The sequence below is a fragment of the Antechinus flavipes genome, chromosome 6, assembly GCF_016432865.1.
Source record: "Antechinus flavipes isolate AdamAnt ecotype Samford, QLD, Australia chromosome 6, AdamAnt_v2, whole genome shotgun sequence".
In the NCBI taxonomy this organism is placed as follows: domain Eukaryota; kingdom Metazoa; phylum Chordata; class Mammalia; order Dasyuromorphia; family Dasyuridae; genus Antechinus; species Antechinus flavipes.
In genome coordinates, this window is record NC_067403.1 from 227,453,040 (window position 1) to 227,472,952 (window position 19,913).

Sequence of the window (19,913 nt, forward strand, 5' to 3'; positions counted from 1 at the left end):
GTTCCAGTGTAGCTAGGAATTTACATTGAGAAGTTTCTATCCAAAATAAAAATGGTTAAAAGATAGACAACTTGTGACTTAATTTGGACTTTAAATCATTTATAAAAATCAATTTCAAATGACTAAATTCATTAATATTTAACCTACTGCCTTGACTTCACATTTTAAACTGACAAACAAGACTTCAGTCCCAATATTAAATAAAATTTAAACTTTTTCTATGGCTATTATAAAAATTCAGGAATTTCTTCTACAAGTATATTTTGTATAAATTTTGTGTCTTTAGAAAAATAAATGTGTTTATTTCATCTTAAAATTAACCTTTACGCAAGACACATGAAATTCTTTTTGTATTAAGTTAAATGATTACAATACTTTGATAACCCATACATTTAATACAGAAATTTAAATTGAAAATCATTTGTGTCCAAAGCAGTGTTTCACACCATCACTGGAGACACTCAAATATGCTATAAAACTAAGTTTAACATTTCCAGATTTTTCACATAAGCCCATTCATATTTAGTTTGTAAGTAGGAACAAAAAGAAAAAATGAGTTCTAAATAAATGACACAGGAGGCAATAAATTGACACGACAAGTAAATAAAAGGCTAAAGCACTCCAATACCATTGAAACTGTTTTAATGTTGTTGCAATTCCATAATGCAACAATCATCAGCTTGTGAAGGACCCAAATTTCAGAATTCATTTTAATTACTCCTTTATACCTATTTTACAAAATAAAGGCAAGAGACATTTAAATCCTCCTTGTCCTAGTTGTGGTTATGTTCCTAATTTGCTATTTGCTATCACTATTGTGTAAACTTCAATTCCTATTGGGTGTTATATAAGGAAAATAAAATAAAAAATATTAACCTCTGCTTCAATGTACAGTTTCCAGAATCTGCCAGAACTGGGGAACTGGGCAACAAGGCGTTCATATGTCTTCCGTGCTTTGTCTATAGGTTGATTCTAAAAATTAAAAACCAATAAATAGCATTTACAATATTATGATTATGTAAATATTTACTCCAGAACCAAAGAGTGTGATTGGACCCATAGAGAAGGAAATGTAATCCTATATCACTAAACCTGTGCCTCTCGAATGAGAATGCTCCAAGCGTCAAGGTCATATGGATTCTCTTCTAATTTCTTTTCTGCTTTCTTCACTTTTTCTGGGACATATTCAGCAGCCTAAGGGGGAAAAAAACAGATAATGAACAGAAATTACTGTTTTAAGAGCCCAGTGCCAATTTTTTAATCTACAACATATAAACCCCAGGATTCAATGTTAAAGCACCAAAAATGTTCCATTATGTAAAGTAGATACTAAGTCAACAAGGATTTATTAAAAGCTTACTCTGTGACAAGCATCACCCTAAGCACCCAAAGCAAGTCCTTGCCCTCAAAAAATTCATATTCTAATGGTTGAGACAAGATGAAGACAAGATGAAAACAATTGTCTTTGTATAAAAACTATAAATACAGTATGAATGAGAGGTAATCTCAGAGGGAAAACCACTAGCAGACAGGGAGACTGGGAATTGTCTCTTGTAGAAGGTAGGATTCTAACAGTCTCAAAGGAAATCAGAGAAGCCAGGAGACGGAAGGCAGAAGGGAAACCAGAGTTGCTGGGATCACAGAAGAATATTTATTTAAGTTTAAGGGGAAAGTAAGAGGACAAGTTGTGAAGTCCTTTAAAGACCAGAGAGAGGTGTTTATATTTGACCCTGGAGGTAATAAGGTGCCACTAGAGTTTATTGAGTGGATGGGGGAAGGAAAGCAAAAAAGGGAAAGGAAAAATTTAGTTCTGTTTTAAAGAGGAGGGTAGAGAAGAAATCAGGATTAGATAAACAGACCTAAGAATCTTGGCACAGATATAATAATTAAACCCAAGGTACCAGATGAGATTCCAAAAGGAGATAGTATAAAAGGAGAAGAGAGTATAGGAAAGAAACTTGGATAACAGCCAATGAAGGATTTTAGGACACAATTCTCCTATTGGGAGAAAAAAACTGGTTTCTTTGAAAGAAACATTTGAAAGATTAAAACAAAAGAGAACAAATCTACAGTATGACCAATAGTTGAAAGTCAGACTAACTTTACAAATAATTCACATTTATGCTGAAAAAATACTTTCCTAAAAACTGTGAGAGGGCTTATCTCCTCATTTTATAAATGGTGAATCAGAGGTAAATATACAGCTAGTTAACTAAGGATTTTATTTCAGGTAACCTTGAAAGTCTAGCACTTTTTACCTTATACCAGGATATATTTCTAATAATTTAAAGACTTGCCCACCAAATTAGAGTCCTCATTTGCAAAAAACCAAAAATCACACAAAGTAATTTATAAGGTTCTTCCCAGTCAATAAATCTAAGAAACAAACTTGCTCTGGCTATTAGCTAAGTAAGGAACACATTAAAATGTTTCTTCCTACTAAATATGAAAAAAAGTAGTCCATTTTGGTTACCTTAGTAGCACAGTTCAATCTCACATAATAGAAACTTTTCAGGGTCATACTAAAACACTACTAAAAAACTTGAGAGCTTTACCAAACAATTCCAGTTCCCTGGACTTGCCTTCTACTCCCAACCCCACCCATCATATATGAAGGAATATATGCTTAATGTAGGGGTTTTTAATCCAAGATCCATGAATTTAATTTTTAAAAATTCTCTTGATGAGTTATTTCTATAGCTTTTCTTTGTTTCATGTCAGATGGATCGATGGAAATGTGCCAAATTTGTTATCAGGAAGACATCTTCTGAGTTCAAATTTGACCTGAGACATTTACTAAATCACTTCAGAATTGGACACAACTGAAATGACTGAACATCTTATGTATTTAAAAACATTATCCTGAATGGGGGAGGAGAAGGAGGGAGAAGCCACAGATTTTACTAGACTGTCACAAGGATCCAAAAAAGTTAAAAAACTTTCTTATATAGAATATGTCCCACATCAATAGGAAAGGGAAATCTGCTGGGGAAAACAAAGATTCCTTATATATTCAATGGCAGTAATGGTGTTCAGAAATTTCAATCATGTCCCACTCTTCATGAGCCTATTTGGGGTTTCACGGGCAAAGATTGAGAAGTTATGTGGTGCAGGGAAGAACACAGTAAAAATTACCTTTATCTCTACCAAGAAAACCCCAAATAGGTTCATGAAGAGTTGGATACAACTGAAAAACAACTGAACTTGAACTGGCAAAGATATTGAAGTGCTTTATGTTCTGCTATTTCCTTTTCCAGTTCATTTTATAGATGAACATAATGAGACAAACAAGGTGAAGTGTGTGACTCAAGGGCACACAGCTAGTGTCTGAGGCCAGATTTGAATTTAGGTTTTCCTGACTCCAGGTCTAGCACTTTGTCCTGTCTAGCTGCCCATATATCCAGTATCTAATAGTTAATATTTCAAAATGAGGCTACAGTTCTACATATGACAAACTCATTGCCAAGTAAATCTCCTAAAAATGTTCCCTATTACTACCCCTCCCCCCAGTCACTTAGGAGCCAGTATCAATCCAATTAAGGGTAGGAAAACCTGTCAAAGGGCTCAGGTTGTTCAAAGCCCTAAACTAACTGGGCACTGACTTTACTTAAAAACTTACAAAGAACACTTTCAACTAAAGAAAACAAAAGACCCAAACCCAAAGTATATGTAAAGTTAATTGATAAGATGTGTGTGGAAAATAATATTCTCAGGAGAATATACTTAAGTAGTTTTTAAGAAACAGCAATAAAATGATCAATTATTTTCCCCTTGTGGCTGGCTAGAAAGAAGAGCTGTCTATCTACCTCGTCTCCCATTCTCCTGGTAAAAAATGGATAATGCCTCAAATGTTGATAAGTAAACTTAATAAAAAGTAAACTGGTCCACAATAAAAGAAGTTCTCTTTATTGCATTTTAACTACAGATTCTTAGTCTAATCATTTTCCTATTATTCCTAATACTAGTCACACAAAAAAAGTTCTTGAATGAGAAAATGAAGTTAATGGGAAATTAAGGTTTCTTCTCTCCACTACCAAGAGTATTTCATGATTAGAGGATAGCTTTCCTTACTCCTGGAACAGATGAAAAGCAGCATAAGCATTGTAATTCAATACTTTCCTATAATAAAAACCTAACGTGATGCCAAATTTAGATCTCTAATGGAAGAACCTGTCTTTCATTACAGAAAACCTTATGCTATCATGTATTATATTTTTAAGCTTTAAGCTAACCATCTAAATGATCTGTTGCAAAGAAGGCCGATAACAGAAAGTGAGATGTAGATAACAAAGCATTTGGTCAAAAGTGAAATGGCTCAAGTCAAGAGTTCAAAGAGGGTCATAAAACCTGAGAAACTTGCGCCAGTGGTCTGTGTGAATGCTTCAAAATCAAAATCTGATAATACTACTTTCATAATCACTAAAATCTTTACTAAAACTTACCATGAAACTAACAAAAACAACCTAATTACTACTAGGTTAATACAAAGGTACCACATAAAGAAAGATGATGATAATTTCAGAGAAATAATGAAAAGTACAATTTCATATCAACAACTATCAGGTGGTTTCTTCTATTTAAATAGTATAGGAGATCTGGAAAGATCGTTCAAGAGAATGCACTAAAAGTTATCAGATCATACAGGAAATAGCATAAAGATAAATATAATTACTAGTATTTATGAAGTGCTTTTAATGACAGAATCTGACAAATATCTGATCTTCACAATAACACCGAGATAAGTGCTTTTATTATCCTTATTTCTCAGAGGATAAAACTGAGAGGAAGTTGAAGAAAGGCCCTGGATCAAACACCTAGTTTGAATGTATGTCTTATTTACTCCAAGTCCACCATTTTGCTTGCTTCACCTATTTGTTGCCTAATGTTATTCCCAAAAGATAAATAGGCAAATGACTCAGAATGAGAAATCAGCCTACTAAATCCATTCTATACTACACATTTTGATACTCCTGTTTCCACTAAATTTTTCCAATTTGAAATACTACTTACATGCTTAAAGGACTAAAAATTGGAAGTATACTAAGTCTGTCTTGTTCTCTTTGGGTGAAAAAGCTATACTGTCTAAAATCGTTGGTTCCACTAAAATAGAAAACCTTTTCCCATACTTCATCACTGTCCTACTCTGAAATCCCTTTAACATCCTTTGCAAAGGCCTAACCTCTTTGAAAGAGAAAGTAAGGCAAAGTTCAAGAGGAATTCTATTTTTAAAGAATCACCGACTGGACAAAGAAAAAGGGTATTCAATTAATCTACTTTAATCACTCCCTTTTCCCAAGTCTTAGACCAAAAGTAGGAAAAAGTTGATTGAATAGTGTAAAAGAAGCAGCATTATTAAGGGTTAGGAGTGGTTTTAGAGAAATAATTCTCTCCAACACTTCAAAAATTAAATGACTACTCTTTCTATTTGATGAATCTAAACTGTTAAGAAATTTTCACTAAAACTAAATTTTTAAATTTTACTGATGAAAATTTGTCTTTTGTTTGAGAACAATATAAACTGATTTAAAAAATGACTTGTCTAAGATTTTCAGAAGCAAAATGGCTATCGGTAACTTTGAGTACTCACTAAACAGACTGGGATAATTTAATTAGTAAATTTATCAATGGCACAGAACTTTTTCTTCTGCATAAGGCCATCAAAATCTTCACTAAAAGATTTTAGTGAGAACTTCTGTTAACTGAATCCTGAATCAAGGTTATTTTTGTCTGTGTACAAAGTTATTTCACTATCGTTATTTGCCTGGTTTGAAACAGCTGCTGGGGCAATAGTGTAAAACATGTATACTTAAAAATAAAATTTTTAAAAATTGTGTGCTATGTAAAGATTAGTTATTCTTAGTTTAAACAATTTAAAATATAGGATTATGGGGGTGAAAGAGGTTGGTGGGCAGAGGGACTATAAGAATCAAAGGCAGTTTTCCTTGTAAAAGGAAAATGCTTTGAAAGTAAGTTCATACTTGCTAACTTTATTCTCAAAACTTTCCTACTTTTTAATAAGATATTGCTAGCTGCAATACTTTGACCAGTGATAACTAAGGGCCCTGATGAGAGCAAATAATCTTATACAATGGAGTGCCCTTCCAGATGCATTTCAAGGACCCTTCTCTTTCTACTCCCATTTTATTTCTGCTATGTAGTTCTGGCTCCTTGCTACTCTACTCCCACAAGCATTTAGCAAGCACCTATATACAAAGCTTCAAGCTAGGCAAAAACTACTGAACTGTGTTAATCAATAATAATGTTAAATAGGTAAAAGGGGAATTGTGAAAGAGGATGAAAGCATTAATTAATGAAGGTTAAAGAGAAAGGAGAGGTAAACAAGGAAAGGGAGGGATTTTTGTGCCATGTTAAAGTGTTTTAGAGGTTCTCTCCTTGAAGGATGAAACTGCTTTACTGCATAAATCTTGGTTAACCGGAATGGGGGAGAGATGGGGCTGGCAGGGAAATAAGAGAATTTTTAATAATATCTAACTTTAAGATTTCAGTTAATCGAGGAAAGAGATGGGAAATCAAAGGAGAAACAAGAAGTATGTAGTAACTTTTTTAAAAAAAGGATGGAAATTACTGGTACTGGGAGTCATCAATCTAAGATTATATATCATATAATATCAAAGCTGTAAAGAATCCCTGATATCCAATCCAGGGATTAAGTTTTGTATCATGGACCCTTCTGGAAGTTTGGCAAATCCTATCAATCCTCCTCAGAATGTTTTTAAAATACATAAAATTATAATGAAAACCAAATATATTGAAATAAAGAGGTCATTTCCCCCCCACTCCAAGTTCATAGATTCTAAGATCTAACTACTCAAAACACCCTTGTTCTTTTTTGTTTTGCCAGTAAGAAAAACTAAATTCTAAAGGATTGAGTGAGCAGGTGAGGGAAGATGTACTGGCTTATAAATAGCAGAGGAAGAATCACTTATGCACTAATACATACAAAATAAGTAAATATAAAAATACACATAAAGTAAATACAAGGAAATCTGAGAAGAAGCAACTCTGGGAAGTTATCAGGAAACATTTCTAGCAGAAGATTGAACCAAATTTATCCAAGTGAGAAAGATTTAAAATATAATCTAGTTTTCCTGGGTCTGTCATTTATCTTTATATTTCCCACATACAGAAGCCATTTAAATGTTAAAATTTATTTAATCTGAATTTACCAGGGAATGTTTAAATGTGTTATCTCATTTGATTTTTATTGCAACTTACAGGTGGGGTGTCATCATGAAGGTCAGACAGACTGATTTAACAGGAGTCATATGGATCTTTAATAAGTATCTGAGGCAGGTTTAAAAACCTGTGTGGTCCATTCACTCTTAACTTCCCTCTTCTCTTCCTCATCTTTCACTCAGATGATTTTTACTTTCTCCTTCACTATTATCACATAAAGCATCCTTATTCCTTATCCTTCCACTTGTTCAAGTCATTCCATTACTTCCTGTGTCCTCCCAAAGACTTTGCCTTTTATTACTTATTTTCAATCTTTCCCCATCAATTGGCTCATTCCCAAGTGCCTACAAATATTCCCAGGGAGAGGAAGAATACTCACTTAATCCTTCCATCCTTACTAACTTGTCCCATTATCTCTTCAGCCAAGGCAAGACTCGTAAAAAAAAAGCCATTTACAAAAAGTGCTTGCACTTACTCTCCTCTCACCGTTTTCTCAATATCTTACATTCTAGCAGCTTCCAATCTTATTCTACCAAAACTGTTCTTTCTGAAATTACTAATGATCTCTTTATTGCTAGATGCAATGTTATTTTTTTTTCTTCCCTCTGTTCTTACTCTCCTTTATCTCTTTGCCGCCTTTGACACTGATAATCACTCCTCCTTGATACTCTTTTAAGATTTTAGGACAGCGCTCTGACCATTCCTCAGTCTCCTTAGCTGGATCCTCCTCCAGAGAATATCCTTTAACTATAGGTGTCCAATAGGGTTCTACCTTAGGCATTCTTCTTCCTCCATATTACTTCACTTGAAAATTTCATCAGCTCCCATGGATTTAATTACTATTTCAAATGCTGATGGTTCTCAAATCTACTTATCTTGCCTCAAAACTCTTCTACAGATCTCCAATTTTGGATCTTCAACTTTCTACATTTCAAACTGGATGTTCAGTAAACATCTTAAACTTAACACATCCACACCTAAATTCATCTTAACTCCTAACCCTCTATGCCCTACTTTCCCCATTATTGTAGAAGTGTACCATTCTCCCAGTCCTTCAGGCTTGAAATTGTAAACATTATCTTCAATGCCTCACTATCTCTTAACTCTCATATCTAATCTGTTATCAAGGATGGCATTTTTGCAGTATCTCTCATATCCCTTTCTCTCCTTTGACACAGTCAAACCTATACTCTGGTACTCATCACCTCACCCCTCAACTATTGAAATAGCCTGCAAAGTGATTTTCCTAAAGTACAAGTTCAACTACATCACCATTATACTAAAAAAAACTCTAGTGGTTCCCTATCGCCTCAAGTTTTAAACAAAATTCATTGGCATTCAAAGCCCTTCATAACCTAGCCGCCTACCTTTCCAGTCTTCTACCTTATTCTCAGCATATGCTCTATAATCCAGTGTCACTGACCTCCTAGTTGTTCTAGAACAAGATGCTCCACCATCTCTCAGTTCTGGATATTCCCTCTATTCCTATATCTGGAATTATTTACCTTCTCATTTCTGCCTACTGGCTTCCATTAAGTCCCAACTAAAATCCCATCTTCTGAAGTCTTTCCCAACATCTATTAATTCTACTGCCTTCCCTCTCATATGTTTTGTTTCTTGTGTTCCCCATTAGACTGTGATTCTTATAGCTAGGATTCCTGTGATTCTTGAGAACAGGAACTGTCTTTTGCCTCTTTATATATCCCTATACTTAGCCCAATATCTGGACATAAGACACTTAATAAATGTTTACTGATTAATAAAGTTCTGATTCCAAATCTAGGCTCTATGTTGTACAAGTTTTAAAATACAACATGCTATATTCTGTGAATTTGCTTTTTCAATTGTACAGCAGATAAATTAGGCAATATTTGCAATGAAGAATCAATCAATATACTTATCAATAAATTATCTTTTATCATGTATCTACTAGTGTTACAGGAACCACCTGTTAGTGGCTGCTGGGGATCTAATTCTGACCAGAAGAATAGATTCCTTCCTGTGAGAAGATAACCATACAAGGAGACTGAGAGGCAGTTGCATTCTCTGACCACCCTCCTCTTCTCTCTTGCCTCCAATTTATTTCATTCCCAATCCACAAGCAACATCTGTGTCAGTAAAGGCTGATTTGCAATTCCTTCAAGCATGCTGTGATTCTACCAAGTCAGGTAGGATAGTTCCGATATGAATGAGGAGAGATGATGAATGTAATAGATGTTTAGAGAGGAGAATTCTTTTCTAAGAAATTTGAATGCTTTAGAAAAGTTCTATCATGTGAGCAAATACTGCCTCTTTACAGTTGAGGATATTAAAGCACATAATGAGTCATCCTGAAATACAAATGGTCTAATTTTGTCGTTCTAAAAATATTGATTTTCATATTATTGGGTTTCCTTTAACTGTGGTTAAAACAGAACTAAAAATACTCTTTGCTAAAGAGAGAAAAGAAATTATTTTTTCAAGAAATTATAATCAAATGAAATCTACTTTAATTTAGCTTTTGCTAACTTTAGTTCTGCAAATCTATTTACTAAATTAATTTCCTTTAAGTTACAGCATCAATTGTCATACCCACAAAATAAAACATTTGATCAGATGGCTCTATCAATGCCATTGAAGCAGAGAGCTGTGCCCTAACAGTTGTTTAAAACTGCTCTGTGAAATAAGAAGTTCCAACAATACACATTTACTAAGGAAAAAAAAAAACAAAACTTATGAAATAAAACATCTTATTTTTACAAAGGGGAAAAAACTGACTTTCAAGCTCTACAAAAGTACAAAAATCTCCTTGCTAAATGGACAGGCTCAAAGGCTTCACTTTAGAACTATGTTCTCTAAATCAGAACAATTACTTCTAATACTTTTTAACCTTGACAAATCTGTTCATCTACCTAAAAACCCTCTGAAAGTAAAAAAAAGCTTAAAAAAAAAAACCACCAGGAAAATGCTTTCTCTGGGAAAGTGAATTTACAACTGTTTTAATAGGAGAGGAATCATGGCCTAGAACGGGTATTTTTAATTCAAGATTATATAATCGGTTTCTTTAAGGTTAAGAATTCCCTTGCCTAGAAGACAGAACTGTCGCCTGATTCAAGCCCCACCACATTCAGGCTGTGCAACACTGGGCAAATCCTAACTTAACCTCTGGCAACTTGCTAAAATTAAATTACAGAGAGGTGATGACCAATATAGTTAAAAGGAGGGAGTCACTGGCCCAGTTCTTATTCGCTTTAGCTATGAGGAGTCAAAATGTGAAGATACATAAGTTTGGTATTTATTTACCTTTCAGATCAAGTTTCTTAAAACAAATTCATTTAAAGCTTTTAAAAACATTCTGATGATGCCAAAAGCATGACACAAAAAAGGTTAATAAGATAAGAACCCTGGTTGCCTGGATTCAAACCTGTTTATAGGTTTTCCTTAAAGAACTCACAATTATATTTTTAAATTATCATACTAAAATGATTAAAAGGGAAAAGAATACAATTAGTTATGCCCATATCATAGTTGTCAGAAAATTATGTTTACTCTATACCATTCCCCATTGTAACTATTACACACTCCTTTCTACTTTTCTCAGACACCTAACAATGGCAAATTTACCCTAATAATGGCAAATAATCTCATCTCATTATTTTTTAAGATAAAAGGTTCTTTTTAACTTCCATTCATTTCTCCTTAAAACATCTACCTTTTCCTTCACTTCAGCCTTTTAGAGTCAACTAACCATTTGTTTCTGCCATCTCATCCGATGACCCACCTTGGTCTTTGATGAAGTAATTAATCCTAACTTTCTCAGTTCTTAACCTTAGCTAAAGAATCTGATTTATATTGTTAAAATAATTTTACTTCATCACTCTTAACTCCTCCAATTCATCTTTCTCTCCCAGTGGAATGTAAGCTCCCTGCCACCAGAAGCTACTGTTGGAATTATTTGTATCCTCATTGCCTGGCACATAGAAGGCATTTAATAAACACTAAATTGAAATCCTATGGGTGCCTTCCCTCTATTATTTCCAATAATAAAGCAGATAGATGGTACAGTAAATAAAATGTTGGACCCTGAGTTCAAAAGTGACGTCAAACACTTAAGAGCTGAGTGATGCTGAACAAGTTACTTCTCATCCATAAAATGGAGATAACAAAAGCACCTTACTCCCAGTTAAAGTGCTAATAAAAATATTACTCATAATTTTTATTAATGTTAACAAATAGAACCTTTATAATAATCCTAGGGCAAGAAATGAGAGAAAAGGAAGGATGAAGAGGTATGAAAACCTAGACTTTAGCAGATGACTTAGCAACTGTTTAGACATGGGTGATAAGGGAAAGGAAAAGCTACAAATGATTACAAGATTGACTTGGACAATTATTAATTTTGGACATGGTGAGTTAAAATGTCTACAGGACATCTTGGAGATATGTAATTTGACCCAATACCCCTCTAATCTTAAATTCCTTGGATTTTCCTTCATAAACTTTCCACACCAGACTACTTGCCATCCTTCCAAATATTCCTGTAAGTCTCCTCATTTGTGCCTTTTTCCTGACCCTTACACGTCTGTGGATATAATTCTAATTTAACCATCCTTTGGATCCAATTCATGGATCCATGAAGTATTTCTCCTTCTTAATTCGTAATTTCCCTCTTTTCTCAACACTTAAGATATCTGTTTGTACAAATACATGTGCATATTTATATTCTATCTTATATAACTACACAATATAAGCTCCATTTTAATTCTAGTCTATTGCTTACTATGTATTTCTTTGATAAGCTATTTTAAACTGAGCCTTAGCTTTGTTGTCTGTAAAATGAGAAGACTAGAATAAATAATGCTTAAGATCCCTCAAATCCTAAATCTGTGATCCTATAAGGAATCTGGAGAAAACATTCTCTTCTCACACATATACTTCCCACTTTTTCTCTCTATTAGTCAGATTTTAAAACTTTGTTTTATTGAACTGTTGAAATTTCTTTTGAATGCTGATGAACAGATATTAAGAATGTAATCTTTTTCTCCAGTCAATACCACATTCATGATTTACATGTAGTTTTAAATCTTCCCTCCTTTGAATAACTTTGCAAGCCTTGATTTTTCACTAATACAAAAACTGTCCTTGAGAACCCTTAGTAATTTATTTATGCTTTTCCTCTCCTGTATTTTTGCAAAGACTTCCCACCAAGATTACACACCTTACTGCTTAAAATGTATTCATTAAAATCAACTATTTCAGTCAAAACTAAGAACATTTAATTTCCTTTAAAGTTCCAAGAGCCACATTTCTCATATCCCTTCCCCAATAGTGCCTCCCTTCAAATGTGCCTTAATTTTATATAATATATATAATAACATATATTTATTTTATATACATTTTGTATTACACATATTGATGTTATCTCCTAAACAAAACTGAAGGGAGGATAGTATTCAATATTTGTTTTTGGTTTTTTTTATTTCCAGCCTATCACAGTATCTAGGAATCCTCAATACTGTTTGCTGATTAATTATATATCAAAACAGCTCCCTAAGGTAAAGGAATGGTGTACTTGTTTTTTTTTTTTAATATACATTCTTAAGCATTTTCTCTAAAGGATGATGAGAAGGAAACAGAACACAGCACAATAACAGGCCAGGAAAACCTGGGGGGAGGGGTGTTTCCTATCTCAATCTTTTGCAGATTGCTAATTTTAGTTCAGAGTCTAAAAATAAAATAAACCAAAAATTGCTCTAATTCCTCACAAAAATCTGAGATTTCTGTGGGCAAAAAGTCACTTCTCCATATTCTGGCAAAGGGAGCGAATATATAGTATTAGATAAGAAACTATGAATTCTTTGATGTTTCATAAAAATCACATAAAGCAGATTCCCTGTAAAGTGCTACTTTATGAAGAGCTGAAAAAAAAGTTAATTAACTATTTCTTTATCAAACTATTTAATACTAATAAAGAGATCAGAAATAAAAACATACTCCTAGTTATAATAGTCTCCAGACACTTAGTACAGAACTCCTCTCCTAAACCACAGGACCCTCAACTTAGAGACACAATGCCACCACTCACTTCAAATAATTAATATCCAGATTTAAGAAAGTTTATGACATTTCATTACCAAACACTACCAAATTATTGCATAAAAGTCAACAATTTTTGAGGCAGTTTTTAGCATCAAGTGACTAAAAGGTCTATAAATCTTTCTCCCTCTCTTCCACTGAAATCCAAAACACAAACACTTTGGGGGGAAAAATATGTACTCTATAACCTGAGACAATATAATTGGATCTTTTACAACATATAATCAGAACAGGACCACACTTTGTACCACACTTTTTACATAATACCTAACTAGCACATCTGACACTTGGCCAAGATCAACTGTTTTCTTGTCCAGTTAAAAGAAAAAAAAAAAAAAAAAAAACCCAACATTTTACACATATACTTCCCATAATTTCATATTGTCTTAGGTAAGTTATTTTCTTCACTCCTCTCTTTCCAAGTTCAAATTGATTGAATTATCAGTATCTTTCTTTATGCCTGAACAACTTCCAAATTATTTTAACTTTGTTAGAATGAATTACATGCAAGAGGCAGCCAGGTGGCAAAGTGAATAGAGCACTAGTCTTGGAGTCAAGGGAATCTGAATTCAAATGCTGCCTCAGACACTTGACACTTAAACTAGCTATATGAACCTGGGCAAGTTACTTAACCTGGATTGCCTGGGAAAAAGTAAATGAATGAATGGATGGGGAAAAAGTAAATGAATTAATGGATGGATGCAAAGCATTGAAAATAAAAAACAAAAATGGAAGAATGCCCTGAAAGTAGCTTACAATTTCCTGAAGAGAATTTGGGAATCTTCCAATTCTTTCTTAATACCCTTAGCAAAAATGGCTTGCTTATGCATAGAACTGTGCAAAAATCTTTTGTCCTTTCCTTCATGTAATTTCCTTTAATATAGTCTATGTTACAAAAAAATTAGACAAAGCTTGCCACACCTAAATCATATATTGTGCTTTCACATCTCCTTGATTTTGTTCAGGTTATTTGCTGTAACTTCAACCTCTCCCTATGTCTGCCAGCTGCGGAAGTCTTATCTAAACCCCGAAAGATTTAAATATTCTTGTGGGATGAGAACAGTTCATCTAAGGCGTAATATCTTCATCTATAAACTGGGACTAATACTTGTTCCAAAGAATTGAGATTCTGTCCTGGGCCTTCTTTCTTTGTAATATCCTCAGCGCCCAAAGGTTCAATTATAATTTCTAGACAGGTTAACTCCTTAACCAAGCCAAGAGCTCCATCGAATCTCATATGACTAAATTGACTACTTTCCTTCATGGAATTTATCTTCTATATTCCTCTACAAACCTGTCCCTTTACCAAGCTAGCCTATTTCCCTTCACCAAACTTGTGTATTGCCATTAAGGACAACTTCATTCTTCCAGTCATCCAGGTAAGCAATCTCCACCCTCAATCCAATTAGTGACCTTCACAACATATTTTGTAATTGTTTCCTCCTTTCCACATACACCCCTATCCTCCAGTACTATTGCAAAAGCTGAATCCCAGATTCCAGTCCTTCCTCTCTAAACTTGCTACAAAAACCATCCTCCTAAATGCAAACATTTAACCCTATCACTTCTACTAATGAAATGGTTCCATACAGCCTCTAGATTAAAACACACATTTTTAAAAACTTATTATTTAAAGCAATTCAAAATCTGCCTCCAGACTCTGCACACCACAAGATTATGTGATGATCAACCGTGGTGGACTTGGCTCTTCTCAACAATTTGGTGATTCCAGGCAATTCCAATAGATTTGGGATGGAAAATGCCAATCACATCCAGAGAGATTTTGGAGACAGAATGTTCACCTAAGTATAGTAGTTTCACCTTTTTTGTTATTCTCATGGTGCCCTCCCCGCCACTTCTGGTCTGATTTTTCTTGCACAACATTTTCTTGACAAATATGGAAATATGTTTAAAAGGATTGCACATATTCAACCTACATCAGACAGCTTGCCATCTTGGGGGGGGGGGGTAAGGGAGGGAGAAAAATCTGGGAACACAAAGTCTTAGAAAAATGAAATGTTGAAAACTATCTTTACATGTATATGGAAAAATAAAATGTTATTGAGAAAAAAATCTGCCTGCAGACCACTTTTCCGGCCTTTCTACATATTACTGCACTTTGTCCGCACTAAACCCTGTCTGTAACAGTGCCCCTCCACTGCCTCACTCTGCTACGCTTCAAATCTGTCTTCGAGGACCACCTTCTCTCCTTAGGACAGACGCTTGCTGCGGAAATGACTCCCCTGCTCCCTTGGGTTCTAAAGCTGCAGCGTACCTATTAGGCGCTTACTGGGTGCCCCGCCCGGAAGCCTCGCCCGCACTCCGGGAGAGTCGCCGCTGTGACGACTTCCACATTAGTGACCGGCGCTGGGTCGGATCTAAAGGCGCCCAAACCTAATCTAGGCTCGGACTGCGGACACCTAGTAAGCACCGCCTCCGGGGCGAAATTGTTTACAAGGCTGTCCCAAGGAAATGCTCGCTCTTCGAACCCTCCAAAGCCACAGAAATGGCTAAATGCTGCTTAGAGTGCACAAGCATTCAGACCACTAGATTACAGTTCCTTGAACTTGAAAATGAGCAGAAAAGTAAAATTTTAAAGCGAATTCCATTCAAAAGTTTCCATTTAAAAACCTAACTTAAAAAAAAAAAAAACCCTGGTTGAAACTGCTTTATGGTGCACTTCAAGTACTGAATCGAGTGTCAAGGGAGAAGGAAAACTGACCGTTTATTTCCACGGTGATTTCCTATTGGGGCAAACTAGCTCAAAGCTCCACTTCGCACCTCCCAGGCAGGCTCCGGCCACAACCCGGGGGGGAGGAATGACACCCCCCCCAAATAAAAACACGCCGACCATCTCCTGAACTCGGCCTATAGCGGCAAACCCCGGGGCCCCGGGGTCCGAAAGGGCTTTAACTCTTTTAAAGGGCCGGGGACTCCGGACCCAGCAGTCGCCCTCTCGCTGTCCCCGTCCCCCGCAGCCGCCCCCGCTTTATGCGGTCATGTTCCCATGCCCGTGGGGGGAGGGGAAGTGGTGGAGGTGATGGAATGGGAGGGTGGAACATGGGAGGCTCCCACCCTCCGGACCCATGAGAGGTGGCTCTAAGAAACTCCCGCCGCCCGCCCACCGCCACCTGCCCCAGGTTTACCCGCCGCTCCTACGGGTCCCCGGAGGAGGACTCGAAGTCGGGGCGGGGCTGCTTTTGGGGTGGGCCCCTCCGGCCTGGCCCCGCCCCCTCCGAGCCCACGCGCGGCTCGGTGGGGTGTCAGGACACGGCCCCCTCCCCACCCCCACGCTGCCCCCTAAACACGACCTAGACACGCCCGCGTCTCCTTCACGTCCCTTCGTCCCGTCCCTCCCTGACCCGGGACCAGCCGGGCCGGGCTCTGGCAGAAGGATGGTGGCCATGAGGCCCTACCGGCTTCCCCTCCTCACCTGCTCGGCGGCTCCGTCGCCAGACATCGCGCCGGGTGCCTGGCAAAAGCGTACGAGCTGGCCCGCGGCACGGGGCTAGAAGGAAAAAAGGAAAAGGAAACTCGAAGTCACCTCCCGAAAAAAAAGCGGGCGAGGTGCCTGTCGCCGGCGGGTGGCTCCGGACCGCCAGCACCCGCCGCCGCCGCCACCCACTCTGAGAGGAGTCAAAATGGCGGCACCCCGACCCTGTCAGGGGCCTGAAGGGAGAACATCCGGGGCACCGAGGGCCGTCGTGACGCCGGCAGCGCCCTCACGCGGCGCCTAGACGACACAGGGGCCTGGAGAGGGGGCGGTGCGGAGAGCTGGTGTCCACTTCGAGTGTCCCTGACGTCACCTCGTTCGGCGTCCTCACCCCGCCCTTCCGGTTCCGAAGAGGACAGAAGCAGGAGGCGGAGCTGCTCGCTGGGAGGAGGAGGAGGTGACTCCTCCCAGATCACGGAGACCGACCTAGAGGGGTTGAGTCTATGTCTAACCCTCCCATTTTACGGCTGATGAAATTGACCCCCAAACCGGCTGAGTTAGTTAAGGATTAACGGCCAGATTTCTCAACAAAGAAACCTGTACCCTTATTAATCTTCATTATAAGTTGGGGTCCAGAGGTCTGGGACACTGTGAAGTTTGTGCGGTTCCCTGACGAACACGAGACCCAGAGTACGCGGAGGTTGCTAAGCGGTGTTTAGGTCAAAGAACAATAAGGGGGACCCGAGATAAGGGTTGTGGGGATTGGTCCTGACTTAATTCAGACTCATATTTGGTGCGCGAGGCTGAGGGATAAATAGAGGAATTTGGGGGGAAGAGAAAAGGGCTCTTGCCCTAACGCGCCACAATAAAGAGCATCGTGATTCTTCTCGTTTGGCTGGTGACTCTCTCTGGAGAACACGCCGCCGTGACTGTATACACGAGAGGAGGTGAGACCCGCTGCTCCCAGTTGTAGCACCCGGCAAGTGGCAACCGGAAGGGACTGGAGGGTGTATTGGGCAGGAAGGACAGGGACCCCTGCAGGGAGGGCAGGAAGACAAGGAGAGTTTCTCGCTGACGTTGGCAGGCGGGAAGATGGGAAACTCAGTACCCACCCTCAAGCCAGAGGAAAGTAAGATAAGCAATTCTATAAGGCCATTAAAAAAAACAAGGGGTTACTCTGCCCTTGAGGAATCTCCCAGCGTTCATTCCCAAAATTCAGGCTTTCCCCATGGCTCTCTGACACAGGGCTGGACAAAGGGAAACAAATGACTAGTTAGGAGGAAGCCACCCCCGGTTGTTGGAGAATAAGGACTTCATAATGTTCAGTCTTGTAAGGGCTGCATTTGAAGGGGCCAGCCCCCCACAGCGCAGCTTCTCCTGGAAAGCCAAACTAAAAGTAAAACAAGCTTCCCTGAAATCGCCTCAGAAGAGCTTGAGGAACAACCCATCGCCCAGAGGAAGAACAAATGGAATAAATGAAGAAAAGGAAAGGGTCTGTCCTAGCTCACCCCTCCTTAACTTAACAGCGAGAGTAGAATCTGCTAAAGTCAAGAAACAAGCTATAGAGCAGGCTCAAAGTGGAGAAGATGTGGAGGGTGGGGAATTTGCCCAGTCATAGAAACCCGGAACCACAAGCCCTAGTGGGATACGGAGAGAGTATATCCCTATCCCATGGAAACACATTAAAGACCTAAAAGCCGCTGGAGCGCCATGCGCCCTACCGCTCCTTTTGTACTAACTCAAACTGAGCAATTGTCCCCGATGTTTATTCTCTGCCCTAATGATTGGACCCCGCCTGTTTGACCCCTGGACAGGCTATTGTATGGCGACTGGCGGAGCAGGCTAAGCAGGAAGCCATGAGACATGGGAATGGGGCTCCACAAGTTTATGCAGCACTGTCTGAGACAAGGCAATATGAAACCATTGATGCCCGCTGCAGTATCTGCCTGCAGAAGATGTATTGGTAGCCAGTTGTGCTAGAAGGGCGGGGACTAAACTGATAGGATAACCGGGGGATAGGGAATCTATGGCGCAAGTAAAACAAAATCGGCAAGAGCCTGTTGTAGATTTTGTTGCCCGCGTGCAAAAAGCTGTGACCCGATGCAGGGGACCCGTAGGCGATAGGGAATCTATGGCGCAGATAAAATAAAATCGGCAAGAGCCTGTTGTAGATTTTGTTGCCCGCGTGCAAAAAGCTGTGACCCGATGCAGGGGACCCGTAGGCGATAGGGAATCTATGGCGCAGATAAAATAAAATCGGCAAGAGCCTATTGCAGATTTTGTTGCCTGCGTGCAAGAAGCTGTGACCCGATGCAGGGGACCCGTAGGCGATAGGAAATCTATGGCGCAGATAAAATAAAATCGGCAAGAGCCTATTGCAGATTTTGTTGCCCGCGTGCAAGAAGCTGTGGGATGCAGGGGACCCATATGTGATAGGAAATCTATGGCGCAGGTAAAACAAAATCCGCAAGAGCTTATTGCAGATTTTGTTGCCCGCGTGCAAGAAGCTGTGACCCGATGCAGGGGACCCGTAGGCGATAGGGAATCTATGGCGCAGATAAAATAAAATCGGCAAGAGCCTATTGCAGATTTTGTTGCCCGCGTGCAAGAAGCTGTGGGATGCAGGGGACACATATGTGATAGGAAATCTATGGCGCAGGTAAAACAAAATCGCAAGAGCCTATTGCAGATTTTGTTGCCCGCGTGCAAGAAGCTGTGACCCGATGCAGGGGACCCGTAGGCGATAGGAAATCTATGGCGCAGATAAAATAATATCGGCAAGAGCCTGTTGCATATTTTGTTGCCCGCGTGCAAGAAGCTGTGGGATGCAGGGGACCCGTAGGCGATAGGAAATCTATGGTGCAGATAAAATAATATCGGCAAGAGCCTGTTGCAGATTTTGTTGCCCGCGTGCAAGAAGCTGTGACCCGATGCAGGGGACCCGTAGGCGATAGGGAATCTATGGCGCAGATAAAATAAAATCGGCAAGAGCCTATTGCAGATTTTGTTGCCCGCGTGCAAGAAGCTGTGGGATGCAGGGGACACATATGTGATAGGAAATCTATGGCGCAGGTAAAACAAAATCCGCAAGAGCTTATTGCAGATTTTGTTGCCCGCGTGCAAGAAGCTGTGACCCGATGCAGGGGACCCGTAGGCGATAGGAAATCTATGGCGCAGATAAAATAATATCGGCAAGAGCCTGTTGCAG

General features: G+C 38.6%; 1 protein-coding gene across 1 annotated transcript; it reads right to left on the reverse strand.

The window, feature by feature from the left end:
- Positions 1 to 625: 625 nt before the first annotated feature.
- LOC127541043 (cleavage stimulation factor subunit 3-like) lies at positions 626 to 16,921 on the reverse strand. The gene is made up of 2 exons (XM_051966103.1): positions 16,706 to 16,921; positions 626 to 1,194 (listed from the first exon to the last, which is right to left on the reverse strand). Exons 1-2 carry the CDS (start codon positions 16,730 to 16,732, stop codon positions 1,087 to 1,089), a joined length of 135 nt encoding a protein of 44 aa, XP_051822063.1. The 5' UTR covers positions 16,733 to 16,921; the 3' UTR covers positions 626 to 1,086.
- Positions 16,922 to 19,913: the final 2,992 nt, after the last annotated feature.

Coding starts and splice junctions, on each gene's coding strand:
- LOC127541043 (XM_051966103.1), bottom strand. CDS start 16,732: ATGTCTGGCGACGGAGCCGCCGAGCAG. Junction 1,195..16,705: donor GCGACGGAGCCGCCGAGCAG/GTGAGGAGGGGA, acceptor TTTCCCCCTTAG/GCTGCTGAATATGTCCCAGA.